A 20,239-nucleotide genomic window follows, 5' to 3' on the forward strand; every position below is an offset into this window, starting at 1 on the left:
AAGTCTCATTGCGTCATTTCAATGCAGTATGAATCGCCATCAACAACAATATTGTGAAAGGTGAATATCTAATAGGAATATCGCCCACAAAATGTTTCATCTCCGTTCAGTATTTACAAAGATAATGTTGAATTGAAATTTCATCGATCTATACGGCTCACCATGTAATGCGCACAGAATGGATCCGTCTATATTAAATCCGACTGAATCCGATTTTTTCTTAAATAAATGTTCAATAATTATTCTGGGTACATATCAGGCAGGATTAAGCCGTGGGAAATTTGATATTTTAGTGAAAAATGCAAATGACGCATCGTTACTTTAACAAAAAAAAAAAAAAAAAAAATTACTATGACCTTATTATACATAATGTTATCATTATAATAATAAAAGGTTTACATAGGGCTGTCATCGCCAAAGTGCTTCGATGCACTTTACATATAAACAAATGTTAGCAAAACATCTGAATTTTATAAAATAAATAAATAGATCCATAAATGATAAACACAAAATATGTAAATGGTAAAACTATTCAAAATAAACTAAATAATTATAAACTCAAAACACGTAACATACTACTTAGTGAAAAATAAATTATAACACATACTTATGGAAGAACAATTACTGATTTATTTAGACGGCGTTTCGAAGAGTATTCTCTCAACTTCAATTCAAGCTTGATTACATACTCTTCGAAACGTTGCCTAAATAAATCAGTAGCTGTTTTCCATAATTATATGTTATAGTTTATTTATCTATCCAGTTACTAAATGCCTCTAAAAGAATACTTTGTGAGAAGTAAAAGAATATATATTTTATAATACTTCAGAGGCATTTAGTAAGTGGATAGAGTAATAAACTATAACACATGCTTATGGAACAACAGCTACATATTTATCCAGGCAGCGTTTGGAAGAGTATAATTTAGATTTTTTTACTGGGATAGTTTAATATACTGCATCTGTTTTACTTACGTAATTTAAATAGGAAGACATTGTTTTAATCTTTTTGAATAAATTTGAGATTTCAACTGTGATGGAAATGTATATTGAGACAACAAATCAGTTAACCTTTATATCGAGTTCTTTATTCATATTTATTTTGTCTGTTCAGATTAAAGGGCCAGTGTCAGTTTTCGAAAAATATCAACTTTTCCGTGGCATAATCCACATTAAAACGTACTCAACGATAGATAATATTCCGGCTTGGATACGGGGACTAGATTCCTGTTGATTAAAACCGGTTCAACACAACATTGCCAAAACTTTCCCACCAACAAAAACAGTGGGGGAAGGGTGTCTATTAATTCATGAACTAGTGAATAAAACTGAAATTTAAAACTTTGATAATGGCGATCGTCATAAGAAAAGGTTGTTCTTTTTATCAATTGAACCGCAGATAAACAATATTAATCTGGGACCGGTTGCTCAAAACTCAGTTATTTTAACGATCCGTTAAACTCTAACGGAACGTTATCTTGCTAACGTGCCGTTTGTTAACGGTCCGTTAAATATCTTTTGCTGGAAAGTTAATTTCATTATCCGTTATAGCTAATGGATTGATTAAAGTCAATCCAAGAGAAGACTGTTTGGTCATTGGTTGAATTCTAAAATTTTGAAATTCAATGTGCACGCAAAACAACTTCATAGAAGTTAGTATTAATAAGAAACTGAAGAAAGTGAATCCACTGTGCAGTCTGTTTACAAAACTTGATTAAAGACAAAAAGACAACTGTCGAAGTTCTCACAGAACTATAGAATACTATAGTATTTTCCTATAGAAATTTTAGCAATAATCTGTAGGAAAAATGATAGGATTTGCACTACAGAAACTGTAGAATATAAGGGGCCGTTATTTCCTACAGGCTCCCCAAACTCTGTAGAATAATATAGAATTTCATCCTAATGCCATCGTTATAAAGATAACGGTCCGTTAACTCTATGTTCGAGTCGTTATACGTTAATGGAGCCTTGAACAACCGGCCCCGAGTTTAAACTACATCTCGAAGTTCATAGAATAGGCACCCAACCAAATAAAGACACGGAAAACCAAAGTCGACACTCAAATTTCTTAACTTTTTTTTTATTATAAACGATGTTAACGTTAATCTTTAAACCATTTTTATCAAAAAAATATATGTCGTAATATCGGTGAAATACAAACATATGCCGTAATATCGGTGAAATATAAAAAACGGATAACGGAACACTAACCTTTCAGCACCCAACTTTAAAAAATTTGAACAGCATGTCGAATTTTCCAGATTTACTAGAAACGTAGATCTATATACTTGTGTTCAACAAAACACATTTTACCATTGTTGGTGCAGTCGTTCGGATGGGACGAAAAACCGAGGTCCCGTGTACACATTGGCGTGCACGTAAAAGATCCCTTGACAGTTTGAATTCGATATAAGACAAGGCCGTAGTGCAGCTGTCCGGGCAAGATTTTCCTCATAACATACTGTATGGCGTATGCCCGTCTCCATTATCCCATTCCATGTTGGTGCAGTTTCCTAAACAAGAGGGGATAATAAAGGTAAATGACCACGCTGTTTATTATCTATAGGCCATTAATTTATCAAATCGAAATATCACCTATTTCCCTTGTATTATAACGGTGCTATATTTCTTATTTTCTGAGATTGGAAACAATAATATTGGACCATAATATTGTTATAGTGGTCATCAATACCATAAATACGATCTGATAAATACGATTATGAATAAATAATAGAATACAAGCTAATGAACTACCATGAAAATTATTAGCCATAACTTTAATAAAGTCACTGGTCGTTTTTCAAAGGTTATTAGATCCGCTTTCCATTTACGGCGAAAAGGTCAGTCTAATGCAAATGTAATAGGACCGTTTCCATGTAAGCGTTTCGCTGTTGTTTTTTTCTGGCGTGAAGTGTGCGCACGTGCACTCCAATGTGTATACGGAGCCTTGGTTTTCTGTCACCATCCGAACGACTAGACAGCTGTCCCGGTCAGGCTCTCCGTCCTGCACCGGAAACCACGCCGGGAAATCACGATGAACTTTCTCGGCGAACATCGGGAGCAAATCCGCGACCTCTAGGTTAGCCAGCCATCGTCTTACTCACATAGCCACCGTGGCTCCTGTGCCACCAATAAGTGGTGGATAAAACATTTTGATGAGCCTCTTAAGTATCCGAATGAATCCAATCCGGGAAATTATCCGCCGTTGATATTTTGGTTTTATCATAGTAATTAGCAATATAAGCACATTTGAGCTTGGATTAAGCCTCCAAAAATTAAATAGAATATTGTCCGAAAAATGCAAATAACGAGCAGCAGCTTTAGGGGCGTGTTTGTCGTAGCCACCATGTGGAATGTCCAGTGGCATGTTCCTGAAGCAACAACCGCGAGGTTTACAACATCTAATTAAGATGTGCGGATATAATCCTTGAGCGGCATATAGTGACTGAGCGCATTGAAAAACACAACACAATTTATATGGAAAACAATCACTGGTTTATACACAAATAGCATGACGTTTTGACAAGTATTCTCTTATCGTTATCAAGTACTTGTCAAAACGTCGTGCTATATGGTTATAAACCAGTGATTGTTTTCCATATAAATTGTGTTGTGTTTTTTAAGATGTGCGGAGTTAAAGCGAGATCAAGTCTTCTATTAAAGATGGGCCAATTCGAAAATATTAGAATAAAACTCACCGTTGTTCAATGTCCTAGGTTTCTCTCAATATATAACCACATCGGTTGGGGATGTTCATTTTATGTCCCATGTACATCTGTTAAGTTTATCTGGACGTTATCGATCCAACACACTATACTGTATATGGTATTGTCTAATATAGGAATTGATGATTACTTCTCGTCATATCAAATAATTAATTAGAAAATGTTACTAAAGAGGCAATGATGATTTGTTGTTGAATATAATACTGATTATCTTTACAAGGTTGCAAAGATAAATCAATTCCAGGAATTGAACGAACGGTCAATCCCGAAAACAAATAATTCTTTGATAAACAAATATCGAGGATTCCACACGGTACATTGATAATCCACCTCAAAATAAACCTATATTAATTAGAATTTCACAATTAGAAAGGCTGTAGGCACATGATTATTTCTAAATAAAGACATTTCATTTAGGCGGATTTTAGCCATCTGACACGTCACAATACAATATCTCAATTAGAAGGATTTTAGTCATCTGGTCATCAAAAAATAAACAAATCTCATTTCAACTAGTCATCGGATCAATTCAAAATATAAACAGCTCTATTAGTATGATTTTAGATGGGATAGCCTTCTCAGCACACATAACAGTATTATTAGTAAGTTGAATTACAGACTGAAATCAGAGAGGCGGATCCCACACACCACGGTTACCACTCGACCGTTACCCAGAAATACTTATTCCATTTCCATTAGTCAATGTACTATATTGTCTTTACCATTATCGGTAAATTATCGGTATTAGATTATTTATATCATACAGAAACTGAATCCATATTCTTTGGCAACTAGAAATGGACACAAATGTAATATAATAATTTGTTTCAAAGGCATTTAGTAATTGAACTGGAGTATACAGGTCACAATTCTATGGAATACAATTACTGCTTATAACCAATAATGACTAGAGAAGCCTAGTCGAAACGTCGCTCAGTAATAAGCAGTAATTGTATTCCATAAAATTGTGACCTGTATAATATGATAATGTAATAAGAATGTATATAAACCGATTTACATTCAATCGTTTCTGTTTTTACTATAATTTCTAATCAGGTATGTTCACCGAAATATTGAATGGCAGTAGTATTCTCCCGTGGGATATGTTTAGCCCCATTCATCGAGTCGCTTCATTACAAATGGCGCTCGAAAGCAATCTGGCGCGCGATTCGTGTGCCAATTTTAAAATTTAATTTCCATTTTGTTTTAAATATTGGATATCAGAAGCCCATCTTTTCACGTTAAATTAACAACATCAATGTTGATTGTTTAATTGACCAATAAGTCGTCTATACAATGTCGAAGACTGTGAATGATATTGAGTTAAAGACTGAATGATATTGAGTTAAAAACTTAGCTCTTTCAAAATGATGTAAAAATATATAGACAGTCATGTACATATACCGTCAATATAATTTCCATTGGAGTATTTCAGAGCAGAACAGAAGAACGTTAAAACCCATTTCATTTCATTAGCAGTCTCTTTAATGATAGATTATATCCAAACGTGATAAGTTTCAGCATCTGGATTTTTTCTTGACCATCACCTCCAGTGTTTAGTCAACTCTAGAAAACGACACGTTCAAAACACGGACTAGACATTACAGCGTATAATTCCAATTGTCGAAGTGAATCCAAAGTTCCCCAAACTTACCCCAGGAATATATCCCGATGAGAATGTAATGTGTGTTCTGGAATGATTACGTATACGTTGCCACGGCCACGGCCATGTTTCAGCTATGAGACAAGGTTTTAGCTAAATTGGTAAACAATTTTCTACTACATTGGTAAACAATTTCTACATGAAATTCATCTGACACATCCAGTTTCTTCAAATAATTCCATCCATCAATCCATGAAAAAACTCGGTTTTAGAACAGTTTTATAGATTATTCTGACACACTATATCAGTATTTAACTGGCTTTAGTTTTGAGCTGTTAGCAAAACAGTAATTAGATTGTGAATGACCTGATCGATGGAATTACCGTTTTCCTTAATTACTCGCAATATTTAATTATGTTTCTCTTAAGGGCATTCTTGTACTTTACAGTGACATGGTATTACTTTTCTGTTTATTCCTGTGGTAGTAGAGCGGTCAGGGCACTGGACTCTCGACTAGAAGTGGGAGTGGGGGACGAATAGTTAACGCGTGCGTGTTGAATCATAAGGTCTGTCGTTGTTTTGATTCTCGGCTCGAACGTGACAAGGAGTAGGGCTCGCCTGTCCAACCTCGTGTAGTTTCTCCAGGTCCTCCGGTTTCTTACCACTGCTAAATACCCCTACGCACTACCGAATTATTGACATGAAATTGAACTATATGTTAGTCGCGAAATAACCCAGTTTGTGGCAAGTGGACGTTAAACCCCATTTCTCCCTCCCTCTCTCTCTTTCCCGCTCTCTTCCCCCCTCTCTCTCCTAGAATTTTATGGGTTCGTTTCCCTGTGTAAACCGAGAAGAACCTTGACATTTTCTAAGCCTGTTTCCCACTTGTCAGGTGTAGGGCTGACCTAGAAAGTGTTGGGACGTAAATACACGTCAATTTCAATGAACCCACAATTCGTAAACGCCACTCGCTGGGCAAATGCACGTATTACTTAAAGCTTCGTATCCCATCCTATCTTTTCATTATGAACAGTGCCAATAGTCGACCAATTATATATTTACATGGAATAGTTTGGAGATATTAGGTGCCCTTCTCGTCGATCACAAAGACTCCCCCATCCCTACCCGGCCTTCTCCAACAGACTGCACCCTCCTAAAAGATTGCCCCTTTAATCGTATCAATAAAAGACACCACTTAACGCCAGGTGCGCCGAAAACCTCAAATTTAATTACAAATGGCTGCTCTCTGAAAATGAACATCGTTAATTAGTAAGAGACAAGCCGTTTACAACGTAATGAAGCAAAGATGTAGTTGATTATGTGTGGAAATGTTATATCAGACAACTGTTGCAGAAGACAGCATCCATTAATTCAAAGACAACATCATTAGTTTTCTGGTTTTCTTATTTTTTCTAATTAGGCGTGTTGTCAGCCACACCCTATTTTATCTATGAAGACTAACAGCCGGCTAAATATCGATAAAGGCCGAGATAAGGCAAAGCAGCGTGTGATAACAGGTGAATTGACAGATTTAGCACCGAGCGTTCTGGTAATGCCATAATTTTCGCTTCCAATCTAAGCCTGAATCGGGAGTTACTAAAAATTGCCGTTTCTGACTTTTATGAGGAACAAACATATTATATTTAGTTGGCGTGACATTGACGTCACTGTTGTACTTTTATGTATATTTCTTCGAGGAGAATTAGTCCACGAGGTTATTATCCTCCATATTAACGGGGTATGAGACTATTATTCTAATTATTCGGTGTGCGGTTAATATTCTGCATAATTATCGGGGATGGGGTTTCTGCATTATTATTCGGTATGGGGTTTCTGCATTATTATTCAGTATGATGTTATTATTCTATATAATTATTCTGTATGAGGTTTATTATTCTATATAGTTATTCGGTGTGAGGTTTATTATTCTATATAATTATTCGTTATGGAGTTTATTATTCTATTCGGTATGAGGTTTATTATTCTATATAATTATTCCGTATGGGGTTTATTAGTCTATATAGTTATTCGGTGTGAGGTTTATTATTCTATATAATTAATTGTTATGAGGTTTATTATTCTATATAATTAATTGTTATGAGGTTTATTATTCTAGATTATTATTCGTTATGAGGTTATTATTCTATATAATTAATTGTTATGAGGTTTATTATTCTATATAATTATTCAGTATGAGGTTTATTATTCTATATAATTAATTGTTATTAGGTTTATTATTCTATATAATTATTCTGTATGAGGTTTATTATTCTATATAATTATTCGGTATGGGGTTTATTATTATATATAGTTATTCGGTGTGAGGTTTATTATTCTATATAATTATTCGGCTTGAGCTGATTAGTTTATATAATTATTAGTTATGAGGTTTATTATTCTATATAAATATGTGAGGTTTATTTTTCTATATAATTATATTGTATGAGGTTTATTATTCTATATAATTATTCGGTGTGAGGTTTATTATTCTAAATACTTATTCGTTATGAGGTTATTATTCTATATAATTATTCGGTGTGAGGTTTATTATTCTAAATACTTATTCGTTATGAGGTTATTATTCTATATAATTATTCGGTGTGAGGTTTATTATTCTAAATACTTATTCGTTATGAGGTTATTATTCTATATAATTATTCGGTATGAGGTTTATTAGTCTACACATTTAAAAGATGAATAAGAACGAGTTAAACATCTAAATCTGAAATCCCGGTTTGTAGATCGCCTTCCTATCTTATCTACCTTCTAAAATTTAACACAATCAAAGATATCAACATTCCGATATAACAGCCTAACATAACATTACAATGCTGACAAAAATAACTTTTAAAGTGCAACAAAAATCAACTGGATGAGAAAGTGACATTTTTATTGTTAAAATTTGTGTTAACATTTGTACGCCTAGATAATGTTTCACCATTAGCAGTACAATGGATGTTTTTTTTAATAATTATCTATTTAAATAAAGTCATATGTTATCATGCAGTCTACTATAGCTACCATCTTTATTCAATTTGACTTGACGGTCTGTTCTGTATTTGTATACTGTAGACTGTAGTACCTAATTGACTGCATGTTATGAAGCAATGGTGAGGAGCATTATCTGCTTATTAACCACAGAGATTTAACGTTCATTCAACACCACACAATAAGTTACCTCGGGACATAGTATATTTGTATTTCTAATAATTCACTTGCACATAGGGACCCTTTTAATGCCAGTGGAATGAAACCAACGAATCGGAAGAAAACCTTCGGGGTTAGGGAGGCGACCTTAAAGCTTGTCACATACAAGCCTGAGATTGACACCAAAGGCGGACCTTATCCGTATGCTCTAAAGCGCATGCGTTAGTCATATCGACCACCCAATTTCTTCCGTTTCTAGAAACTGGTCAAGATGTTATTTGCGCTGGATATTTTCTTTTAGAGTTAAAACTATAACTGCTCTGTTGAGCTGATGAGGTTAGCAATAAAAGTACACATACACATAGTTTAAATATAAAAATACTAACTAAAAACACCGGGAGTGTTATCAACTAATCTGATCAATATACGGATAACGCTAGTTACATTGCTGGAGGAATTTAACATTTTGTTTAAAAGGGATTTAGTTGAAAACAACAGCACTGCAAAAGTTTTGTAGCTATTTGAGCAACCGAACACTACCATATGTACCAGACGTTATGAAGAAGACGTTAATTCGGTACTCGACTGTATTACTAAGGAAGTAGAAGTTAATTCGGTACTCGGCTGAATTACTGTGGAAGAAGACGTAAATTCGGTACTCGACTGTATTACAGTGGTAGTAGACGTTAAAACTGTATTACAGTGGAAGAAGACGGTACTGGACTGAATTACAGTGGAAGAAGACGCTAAAACGGTACTGGACTGAATTACAGTGGAAGAAGGCGTTGATTCCGTACTCGACTGAATTCCTGTGGAAGAAAACGTTAATTCGGTACTCGAATGGATTACAGTGGAGGTCGACGTTAATGACCGGCCACTCGACTGATAAAGTTATAATGAAATGTATACCTCTACTTCTAAATGTCATTTACGGATATCAACAACACGTTATTCAGAGGCAATCTGACTTTCAAGATCTGGCTACCAGGCGAAATAATTAAATGGAAGGTATATATACATTCTGAAACCAGTGTGGTTAATACATTTTAAAACCATGGTTGCACTGTCAAAAAATTAGTTTTCTTGCTATGTCCTGTAATTAACAGATATAGTCAGATATTACCGATCTGTTGAACATTGCAATTTACCATGGAGACGGAATTTGACGCTGTCAGTGTCCAAAAAAGATAAAATGGTATCTCCAATGATAATTCGATGCTTTTCATTGTTTTCGAAGCTCATTTCCCAAAGAGCAATTTGTAGATATGCCAGTCGACAAAGTGTCTTGTTAATGGAGATGATGTCATGACGAACGTAAATATAACCTCGATTATCCAGATATTATTTTCATACTTGACTGGGAGACAGGGTAGGATGATTGTTTTCTGAGTATTGTGCAGTATATAGCACAGCAAACTACTTATGTAACTGTCTGAAAATAGTAAAGTACATCCAATGTCAGCACGACCCGTTTACACTGTAAACACAGTAACCCAACTAAGCGATAATTAAATTATATTAAGTGATTAAAGTTTTAATTCATCATTAAGAGAGAGATAGAGATAGAGAGAGAGAGAGAGAGAGAGAGAGAGAGAGAGAGAGAGAGAGAGATGGGGTTTAACGTCCAATCGACACAAACTAGGTCATTTCGGGACTAACACATGGTTTAATTTTATTTCAATATTTAGTCTTTAGCAGTGGGAGGAAACCGGAGGACCCGGAGAAACCCCACGAGGCTGGACAGGCGACCCTACTCCTTGTCACGTACAACCGGGGATTCGAAACCACGCCATTTGACTCAATGACAGGCCCTGTGATACAGCACGCACGTGCTAACCATTCGGCCATCCCCCCCCCCCATCATTAAAGAATTCCACAATATCGCCTTAAAGCGAACCATAGATATTGCATCATACATGCAAGTCTCGCTCAAAACTGGAAACCCTTTTCGAGTCCTATTTTATCGTCTCAATTTACAAAATGATATTCAGGTAACACTCGTACCCCGGACTTACCTGGGGAGAGGGGGGCAGGGTACCTTTGGACACATTCTTAGTCACCCCACTCCAACCACGGCACACGCTTTACCTCCACCACCAGCAATACGGTATGAAGTTTTGCGCACAGATCAAGTGCTGGGGAAATCCAGTCGGTTTTTTCTTTATCTAGTGGTAATTGTTATCAACCATTCTATAGAAAACAGTTACTCAGGACACTATTCTATAGACTGCGATAACAAATGGCACTGATCTATGGAATACAACTACTCATGGAATGCAATTACTCGGGACATTATATGGAATACAAGCCAACGTCTTAACTACTTAGCCACCGTGACCCCCCGCACCCCACCCCACCCCCGTATTAAGACTAGAGACACCTAGTTGAAATGTCGGCCAGAATTATTTAGTAATCGTATACAATAAAATCGTATCCCGTGTACTTCCAATAAAAACAAATCAAAAATTTATCACGACACAGTGAAGTTATGACGTCATTCACTAACCTGACTAATTAACTCTAGCCCAATTTCATGCTATTTTTTTTAAAAAAAAATCGTTTGTATTTGAGTAAGATTAGAACTTGAGTAAAAAATCACTTTGGATATCTATCTTAGGATCTAGCGGTTACTTGCATGTACAGCAAGAGCTATTCTCGTAACATGCGCAAGCCAGGATAAGAAACTCTTCCCAGACATAGAAGCTAGCAGGTTTTTCGGTGTATATATACATAACACACACGTGGCTTTATCTCATTCTTAGTTTCTTGGCTCGCTTAAACAGCGTTAATCTTAACAACTTAAAGGCCACAGTTTAAAAAAAGTTATATTTTTTTTCTTTATTTTTATCTAGAGCACATCAACGTTATGAAATGAAAATACCACTGGTGCAAATTGAGATGAAAGGCGTTTATTATTACAAATAAGTGAATATGCAAGGCGTTATAAAACTGTAAGTGAAGTTTTAAGTACATCCGGAGTCAATTCATTTTAAAAAAAGAAAGATAATCGGAGTAGAATATCAATGATAAATATCTACCAATTTTCTTAAGGATAATATTGAATTCAGATTACTAATGGATGGTCGTGGATTAATGTTGTATATACATGTACAATGTGTAATGGTATATACGTGTGATGCTATCGCTACTACAAAGTTTATCAACGATGAAAGTGACTGAAGATATAACAAGATGACTCGACTTCCAGTTCTTGTGATAATAGTATTGTTTTATAATTTAAAAATAATATTTGTCAGAGGTGAAGGTGAGTAGTCCACTACTTATCTTTTTAAAATGACCATTGTAATTTTGCTAAAAAGAAATGAAATGATTAAAAGAACGCAAACATAACCATGTTGGATAAATGAAATGAAATGGGGTTTACGGTCTTACTTTTTGAGTCAGACTTCAGCGACTTGCCTAATGAAACGAGCCATGCCCGGCCATACAGTGTGCTATGACGGACATTTTTCCCGGACAGAGACATTAAGGTCTACTTTTATTTTGATTGTCAAATTGTCTTTTACGTGCACGTCAATGTGTACACGAGACCTCGGTTTATACCCATCTGACAAATCTCGAAGAACCTTCTCGGCTAACACCGTAAGGGAACCCGAGAACTCCTGGTTAACAAGCCAGCGTCTTACTCAATGAGCTACCGCGGCATACGTTTTTTGTCCTTTCTGTTGAAACAAAGGAACAAACAAGAACATTACACAAGTGAACTTCTACGGTAGTTTGAAAGCGGTATCAGGTGTTCTGTATTTTTTATATTTTGTTTCACATCTTTGATGGGACAGGGCTCGTGGTCGAAGCAGGGTGTGACGTGGTTCAATGTAACAGGATTCAATGAAATGAAAAGAAATGGGGTTTAACGTCCTACTGTTCTGCTCATACTGGGCTAAAGAAGGCTGGCATATGCCATGCAGTGTGCTATGAGATGAGTACAGGGGGGGGGGGCTCAGTTTTTCGCCCCATCGAAACAATTAAACGTTCTCCCTTGATAGACCCTCCGTCATACATCACTGACAAGGATTATATCCTGATTATTAACTTTCTCGGCCAACGCAAGGATCGAACACCGTACCTTCAGGTTAGCGAGCCAACGTCCTACTCACTGAGCCACTATTTCATTTCAATTCATTTTTTAAAGAGACCATTGGTTATATGTCTGGTAGTTGGCGGTGGAATGTGATCCATTTACATATTTTTTTTTTTAAAAAAAAACCCAAAACAATTCAAAATCTGTTTAACATGGTATAGGCTGCATAAAAAATCGAAAATATTCCAAGAATGCATAAAGCGATTCTTTTACATGTGAACCATGTTCCCTTTTCTGTCACTGTAAGCACTTGCGATCGTGAAAATTTACATGATTTATGTTTTAATGTCATAGACAGAAATGTTTGTGTCAAAAGCGATATTCCCAGGCAATCGGGTTTTTGTATCGAATATCATAACCGAAAAAGATTTAGCCCAATGGCAACACGTACTGTAGTTCATTTTAAGAATTATAATATTTGGTTATATGTATTTTGCTACAGTGGCGTCCAGAGAGAGAGAGAGAGAGAGAGAGAGAGAGGTGCATCCAAACACAAAGTGAAATTAAATTATCGCTGCTAACATGGTTGTACAGAGAGAGAGAGAGAGAGAGAGAGAGAGGGGGAGAGAGAGGTGCATCCAAACACGAAGTGAAATTAAATTATCGCTGCTAACTTGGTTGTACGAGCTACCCTTCTTTATTTACAAGTCTTCCTTTCTCATATTTTTGAATATTAGGCCTTATTTGAATCTGGGGGACAAATCAATGAATTAGCTCCGGGGTTTCCAGGTGTATACTCGTCTATGGATACTAACGTGGGCGACCTTCGATTTTTGTTCCCACACCGAGCTTAAAATCCGCACTTTAATGATTAGCCTCGTAAACATTAGCCATGGATGATTTTCAAATTTTGTTTCGGAAATGGACAACTTGATGATTAGAATTTAGATATTCATTAATTAGTTGAACATATACTCGACATCAAATTTGAAATAGTTTTGAGTGTTAAAGACATGCTGATGATAAACTAATTTAAAGAATCGCCCCAATGGCAACACATGAATAACATCCAATTTCTCATAAAAGAAACACGTTTACTCCGTGTGCATTGTTGAGATAGCACTATTATTATATCATCAAATCAAATATTTTCTCAGCTTGAGTCCGACATGAATACCGCACGATTCTCAAAGCATTGGCAAAGCAATTAGGTCGCTAGATACGATCTGAATAATGTTATTTCGGTTAGCTTTCAGCAAACAATTTTTTCCTTATACAAATATATTAAAATACCATTCTAAGCATAACTGCTATTTTCGACTATGAAATATAAACTTTACATAAATGCACTTTTTGATCGATACATCAAACGGATATTCATCAACCTTGAATAGAAATTAGACTGTTAAATGAATTACAAATTTCCATGTGTAACGTTTAGCGAAATATGAATTGTGTATGTGTTGACAACTTTATTACTTGGACGGATTTTTGTTCCCCTCTATGATTTTCCAGTATTTTTTTTGGGGTACGTTCGGTTCAAATCATTTGTATTGTCCCGATTTTTCCTCTATTAGTTGTTTTTCTATGTTGGGCATCAACAGGGTGGTCTCATTTGACCTATCGTATTCATTATGTGTGGTAGATTATTAGCGAGTTGTGCGACTACATCGTCAACAATATCTCATATTTTTCAAACATTCACATAAATGTCTTTAATCCAAGTACATGTACAATTGTAGTAAATTACAGTCTGCTATTTTATTGTCTCTATATGTTGGACTGCAGCCAGGCGGTCTCATTGACCCTATCGTATTCATATTGCTTGATATATTATGAACAAAGTGTTCAACTATATTATCGTTTAATTTAACAAAATTTACAAATAGATGTGAAATGAGGTAAAATGATCTTCTCTTATTTCGAATTCCGACTGTAACGGGTTCTTTTACGTGCACCCAAATATGTCTTAGAACCGAGATCAAACCCAAGACTTAATGATTTAATGATTCAGCGCACACACACTTGGCCATCGTGGTTCCCACAAATAGATGTACACTTGTAGTCAAGTATGCGGCACTAAGTGAAGATACACAATAGAATAGCTCAGCTAATAAACAATACGTTATCTACGATCAACAATGCCTAATCTTGCATCAACACGTGCACACAATTTATATACGCGGATAATGAGTGTACGCAATGTCAGTTTAGTGTAAAACAAGTCATTCAAAAAGCATGTCAATTATTTCGCCTAACCCGGTTGTATGCAATTCTCATTTAGAACTGTCTACACGTATTATTCTCACAGAAAATGGTGAATTGAAAAAAAACCAAGTTGTTGAAAAGCTTGACCGCTTTAATGCCTGGGTTATCATGTGTAAGAGAATTGGAGCTCAAGTCCGGGGTTATGTCATGAGGAGGAGTAACATGAGGTAAATCAATATAGGACACCGTTAGTCCAAGTCCGTTCTATTAACTTTGGTTTTTTTTTTTTCTAAACAATATTTATTCACAGAAACTGGATTGGAGAACAGGCAAAAGCCTATATACCCCCCTCTCCATAAAAGTACAAACATAAATATATCATGAAAAGTAAAGTAAAGTAAAGTAAAGTAAAGTAAACGATTAAAATATAAGATGGCTATATACACTATATACACGATATGTACAAACCACAATCAGAATGTTTATATTTCATAAATTTACATACCGAATTTTCAAAATCTTTGGGAGATGTCGAGGAAGTTATGTACTGCCGAAAAAATTTCTTCAGAATTGTTTCTGTCTTCAGTTCCCCAAGTTGATCTTTCCCTTAACCTAATACCTTTATTTATACCTAATTCGCTTGCACACATGGGAGGATCCATTGAAAACCCACGTGTACAAGCCGGGGATGTCAATGACGACACCCATGTTACTAGACTTTTTTGTTGGAGGTTAATATCACTTAAAGGGGCATTGGGTAAGATTAGATAAAGAGCAGACATTTATCGCTATAATGGTTAAAAAAATAGTTAAAAAGTAGATATTGAAAACAGAATATGCTGAAAATATTGCAGTCAAATTGCTTCACCCTGATCATCATTACTAACGTTGGTAAGGTAATGAACAAAGTCTCGATTATCCATTTTTACATTAAATTATCCATCACAAAATGTGTTCAAATCCACCAAATATCGCAGGCTAACGATGGCATCAAGAGTTGATTATGGTTTGGACAAGTTAATTAATGCGTCTATTTAATAATTTATATATCATTTAATGGCTAAAGAAAGACCTACAATAGGCAGATTTAGCTCTTGAATAATGCATGTTTAAGTATTTAGAGAGAGAGGGAGAGGGAGAGGGAGAGAGAGGGGGGGAGGGAGAATGTAAGAGAAAGAGAGAGAGGCAGAGGAGAGAGAGAGAGAAAGAGAGAGGGATGGGTTTAACATCCATCGACACAAACTAGGTCAATAATTCGCTTGCGCGCAGGGGTCTTCAGCACTGGGAGGAAACCGGAGGACCCGGAGAAAACCAACGAAATTGGACAGCCGAGCCTATACTCCTTGTCACGTACAACCGGGGAATCGAAACCATGCCAGTTGAAATGGCAAACCTTATGATAACCATTCGGCCATCCACCCACCGTGTACTTGATGAATGTACAGATATAGAGCAGGAGCCCAGGGGGTTAACCTAGCTGAAAAGTGTACAAATTTTCTCCTATAATATGTGGAATACCACACCCACCACCAGAAACCCGGCAGACTTACATTCTGATGATACCAGATATACATACATTGATACCATATAGGAGAAAATTGGTACACTTTTCAGCTAGGTTGACCCCCTGGGCTCCCGGTCTAATAACAAAGTATACGATGCATTTAAAACTAAAAAAATAACACCACCCAAACTAGTCAACAATTACATACCATGTATACATTGTTCCAAAAGATCTAAACCGTCCCATCATTCTATCGTGTACATTGCCGAAACGTTGAAAAACAATCCAAATAAATATACTACGTGTACAAATGTTCATTGCTCGAAAAGATATAAAAAGGACCCAACAATAACATTACATGTGCATTGCTCGAAAATTTGTTGAGTAGATTTCCAATTTATCTAGGTGGGATAGGTATTAAATTTAAGTGTAGTGTTTATTTTCTTATCTGTTGGCAAGTTTATTGACAAGAATGTAGTAACACCCTAGGTATAAAACTATTGTTTCACTGATTCCAGTTGATACACGCGGATGTGTTTCTATTATTTGCTTCTTAAAGTGGCTGTCTACAACTACATGTTCGAAACCTTACAGGAAGTTACATTAAAGCGAGAATTTCAAATTTTCTAAGAAAGTCAAAACATAATTATTTCTATGTCTTTTGCTCAATAGGTTATCAAATCACTATTATACTATCATGGGCATTATTTCCCACCCTTAAGAATCTATGACACAGGAAATAACAACACAATTACCTCCCCTGTTTTGCTATTGACAACATGGGGCAGCCATTTTCCAACGTTGAAATTTGAAGTTAAAAATGATATTTTTGCCAATTTCTCAGCTGGCAATAGCGAATTATAGGATTAATAGGATTATTCTTTAACAAGGTAGGACTGTTTATGGATACAATCTATTTTAAGGCTTTATTTTAATACATTTTAAAAATATAACTTGAAAATTTGCAATTTCCGCTTTAAGTTCTATTATTATCTCCATCCGGCCTATGTGGGAATTTTGCATCTAATTTCAACTGCTAAGGGTTATTTTACGCGGACGCCAACCGTGTATACACGGGACATCGGTGTTAAGTTCAATAACAACAACCAGACGATGTTCCGTGTCAGACAAACCGTCCTGCACCACTGGCAAGGGAAGGCCAGACAGAAACATCCTGATGAATTTTCGTGGTTAACACCGGGGTCGAAGCATAATCCTCCTGGTTAGCGAGTCAGTACCATACCCATTACGCGGACCTGATTAAGACCCATAGAGGCCCTAAGCACTTAAAAGAATTTAGTGTCCCATATATATGTAATTCAAAACATAAACCATACAATAATTTGTTATTTTTCGGTATAACAAAACTTACAGTAAGTTAGAAAATAATGTTATTATTTTTGAGACAAGGCAGGTAACAGTAATAAAAGAAAATAATATGATAAACCATAAAATAAATTTCCTATATAAATGAATTAAGTGAAAAGAAGGCACGCCTTTTATAAATGGCGTTTAAAATAGACGCCTTCTCGTATTATCAGCACAGAGTATTATTTGTTTCGTTATAAATTCTCCGACAATTCTATATTTTTTGGCGTTCGCCGTTTTTTGGGAGAATCGTAGCCACCGACACATTGGGCATTCTAATCTTCATATATCGTATACTAGTATATAAGATTAGAAATACCACATACAGATAAGCAGCAGGGGTATTGTTTTGTACTGAAATAAGTCACAGAAAGGTCGAAGCTGCATCTTTGGAACGTAAATGGTTCAGCTTTAGAACAATAATGTATCAAAGTGAGAATTCTGAAAATATCCGACAAAAAGCAGGGTCGTATTTTTCTGATCCGCCCTTCGTTGTAAAGGTTCCGAATAGACAACAATACGGCTAAGAAAAAAGTAAACACTAATAAACAAAGTACAAAAATAAACAGGTGAATCAAGTTTTAATAAAGAAATTTGCTTTAAAATATCCTGCCACCGAAGTGTGTGTAATATTATAGCTAACAGCCATGGGTTATCTGAAAGATTACAAGAACACTAACGCTTACAGCGTTTTATTGTCTAACATGCAGTGCGGTTTTTACAACCTTAATAAACTAAAAAAAATGTTACACAACTTCACGCCACACAGAGTAAACATATTTTCATTGTAAACAGTGGAATCTGATAGAATCAAAAATATAGGAGAAATTTGTTTTCTCCATTTCGAACCCACTTATCAGTGCACTGTTTTTTGCCCAATTCGTTCGTGATGTTGTTTCTGGAGATTCATTTAGGGTTGGTATCGCAGTAAGCGACCATAACAATGAAATTATTGTGAGTAAAACGGGGATTTGATTGTTGTGGGGATGGTGGTCGCGTGGGGTGGGGGTTGTTGGAAGTGTGTGTGTGTGTGGGGGGGGGGGGCAACAGAATATACAATAGACTGAAATATATAAGAAAGAGATATAAAATGTATGATTACTAAGCGTTTATTGTAATACTGAAAAGTTGGGTTATTGAACAACAGCTCTCTAGCAGACCTACGCACAAATCCGGCCAGACAAGCACGAGCTAGAGCATTTATAATTACTGGAAACATGTCTGATTCTGATAATCGTCTACAAGAGAGAGAGGGAGAGAGAGAGAGAGAGAGAGAGTGAGAGAGAATTGGGGTTCATTTCAATAATTTGCTTGCGCGTAGGGGTCTTTAGCAGTGGGAGGAAACCGGAGGACCCGGAGAAAACCCACGAGGTTGGATCGGCGACCCATACTTCTTGTCACGAAAAACCGGGGAATCAAAACCATGCCAGATGATTCAATGACAGACCTTATGATACAACGCGCACGCGCTAACCATTCGGCCATCCACCCCACCCCTACCCTTTAATAATTCAAAACGTGAACATTAATGGCTGTAACGTTCTTTACAACTACATAAAAAAAACAATTATAATGCAACGAGTGTCAATATTTACCGAAATCGCAAAACGAAAATGGTTAGCTATGTATGAACCTGTCATAGACTATCATCTCTTTTAAAGATGAACCGAGCGGTATCGGGTATTCCGGAAATATTAAGCATACCCCACCGTAAGCATGACACACGCCACTAAATGCAAATGTCAAGAACTTAGGAAGACAAATATTTTTTTGACAAGTTTAATTTGATTTTATTAATTTTAATATTTCAGACCCGTGCGAGGAAGGAGGACATAAAGTTATCGATGATTTTAGACGCCATGTTGAGTACATTACACCCAAAGATGGTAGAGCGCTATGTGATGTCTATATACGAGGTGGTTGGCATAGGTTCTTAATAAATGGTACAAACGCCATTTTACCAACGCAGTGTGTTGAGGTATTGTATAAATAACATTTTCAAAAGAAATATTCCATAGAAACTAGACAGTGACACCAGTATTGAATTAACCATTAAGTAAAATAAGCACGTGCTTAGGGTGTCATGGTGGGGGCAACACAGAGTGTCTGTTTTGTTGGATGCAGGTCCGTGCAAAAAGTTTCGCCCCCCCCCCCCCGTAAAAAAATTATCGACCATAGATATACATTGTCCGTCAATTTTACAGCATCCCTGAGAACACGTCCAGCCCCCTTCGTTTCTCTGGTTAGATGCCAAATTTAAAATAATTAATTCAAAAATTATTTAAAAACCTTTAATTAGTTTTTCATTGTTTTTATCTTTTCACACGGTTACCTGTTTGGTTGCTATTAAAAATGGCGTGTATAAAATCCCAGAAAAACTCTAATCACGTGCCTGGCAGTTGTTTGTGGTTTATTATTGTTTATATTCTGAATTACATATCGGGACACCAAAATCTTTGCAGTGCTTCGAGCCTCTGTGGGTCTGATATTCGTAACTCTTTCAAAATTGTTTTCCTCGTCCATCCATCGAAATTCAGATACTCTGAACTTTTGTCTGCGTCGGTTCATGTGAATAAATATATAAATAATAATTGATATAATATATTTACAGTCGGAGACAAGACCTTTAATAGGCAACTT

At 35.9% G+C, this 20,239-nt stretch overlaps 1 protein-coding gene across 3 annotated transcripts in view; it reads left to right on the forward strand.

Moving 5' to 3' along the window:
- The first annotated feature begins 11,472 nt into the window (after nucleotides 1–11,472).
- LOC126832104 (von Willebrand factor D and EGF domain-containing protein) overlaps nucleotides 11,473–20,239 on the forward strand; it is a 48,275-nt gene continuing 39,508 nt past the window's right edge. Inside the window, exons 1-2 of one of the 3 annotated variants that reach the window (XM_050562791.2) lie at nucleotides 11,473–11,742; nucleotides 19,411–19,577. In XM_050562791.2, the coding sequence (XP_050418748.1) occupies nucleotides 11,670–11,742; nucleotides 19,411–19,577 (240 nt within the window). In that variant the 5' untranslated portion in view covers nucleotides 11,473–11,669. The remainder of the gene's footprint in view (nucleotides 11,743–19,410; nucleotides 19,578–20,239) is intronic. The other 2 variants (XM_050562792.2, XM_050562790.2) reach the window with 2 other exon arrangements.

Source organism: Patella vulgata, chromosome 9 (genome assembly GCF_932274485.2).
Source record: "Patella vulgata chromosome 9, xgPatVulg1.2, whole genome shotgun sequence".
Taxonomy (NCBI): Eukaryota; Metazoa; Mollusca; class Gastropoda; family Patellidae; genus Patella; species Patella vulgata.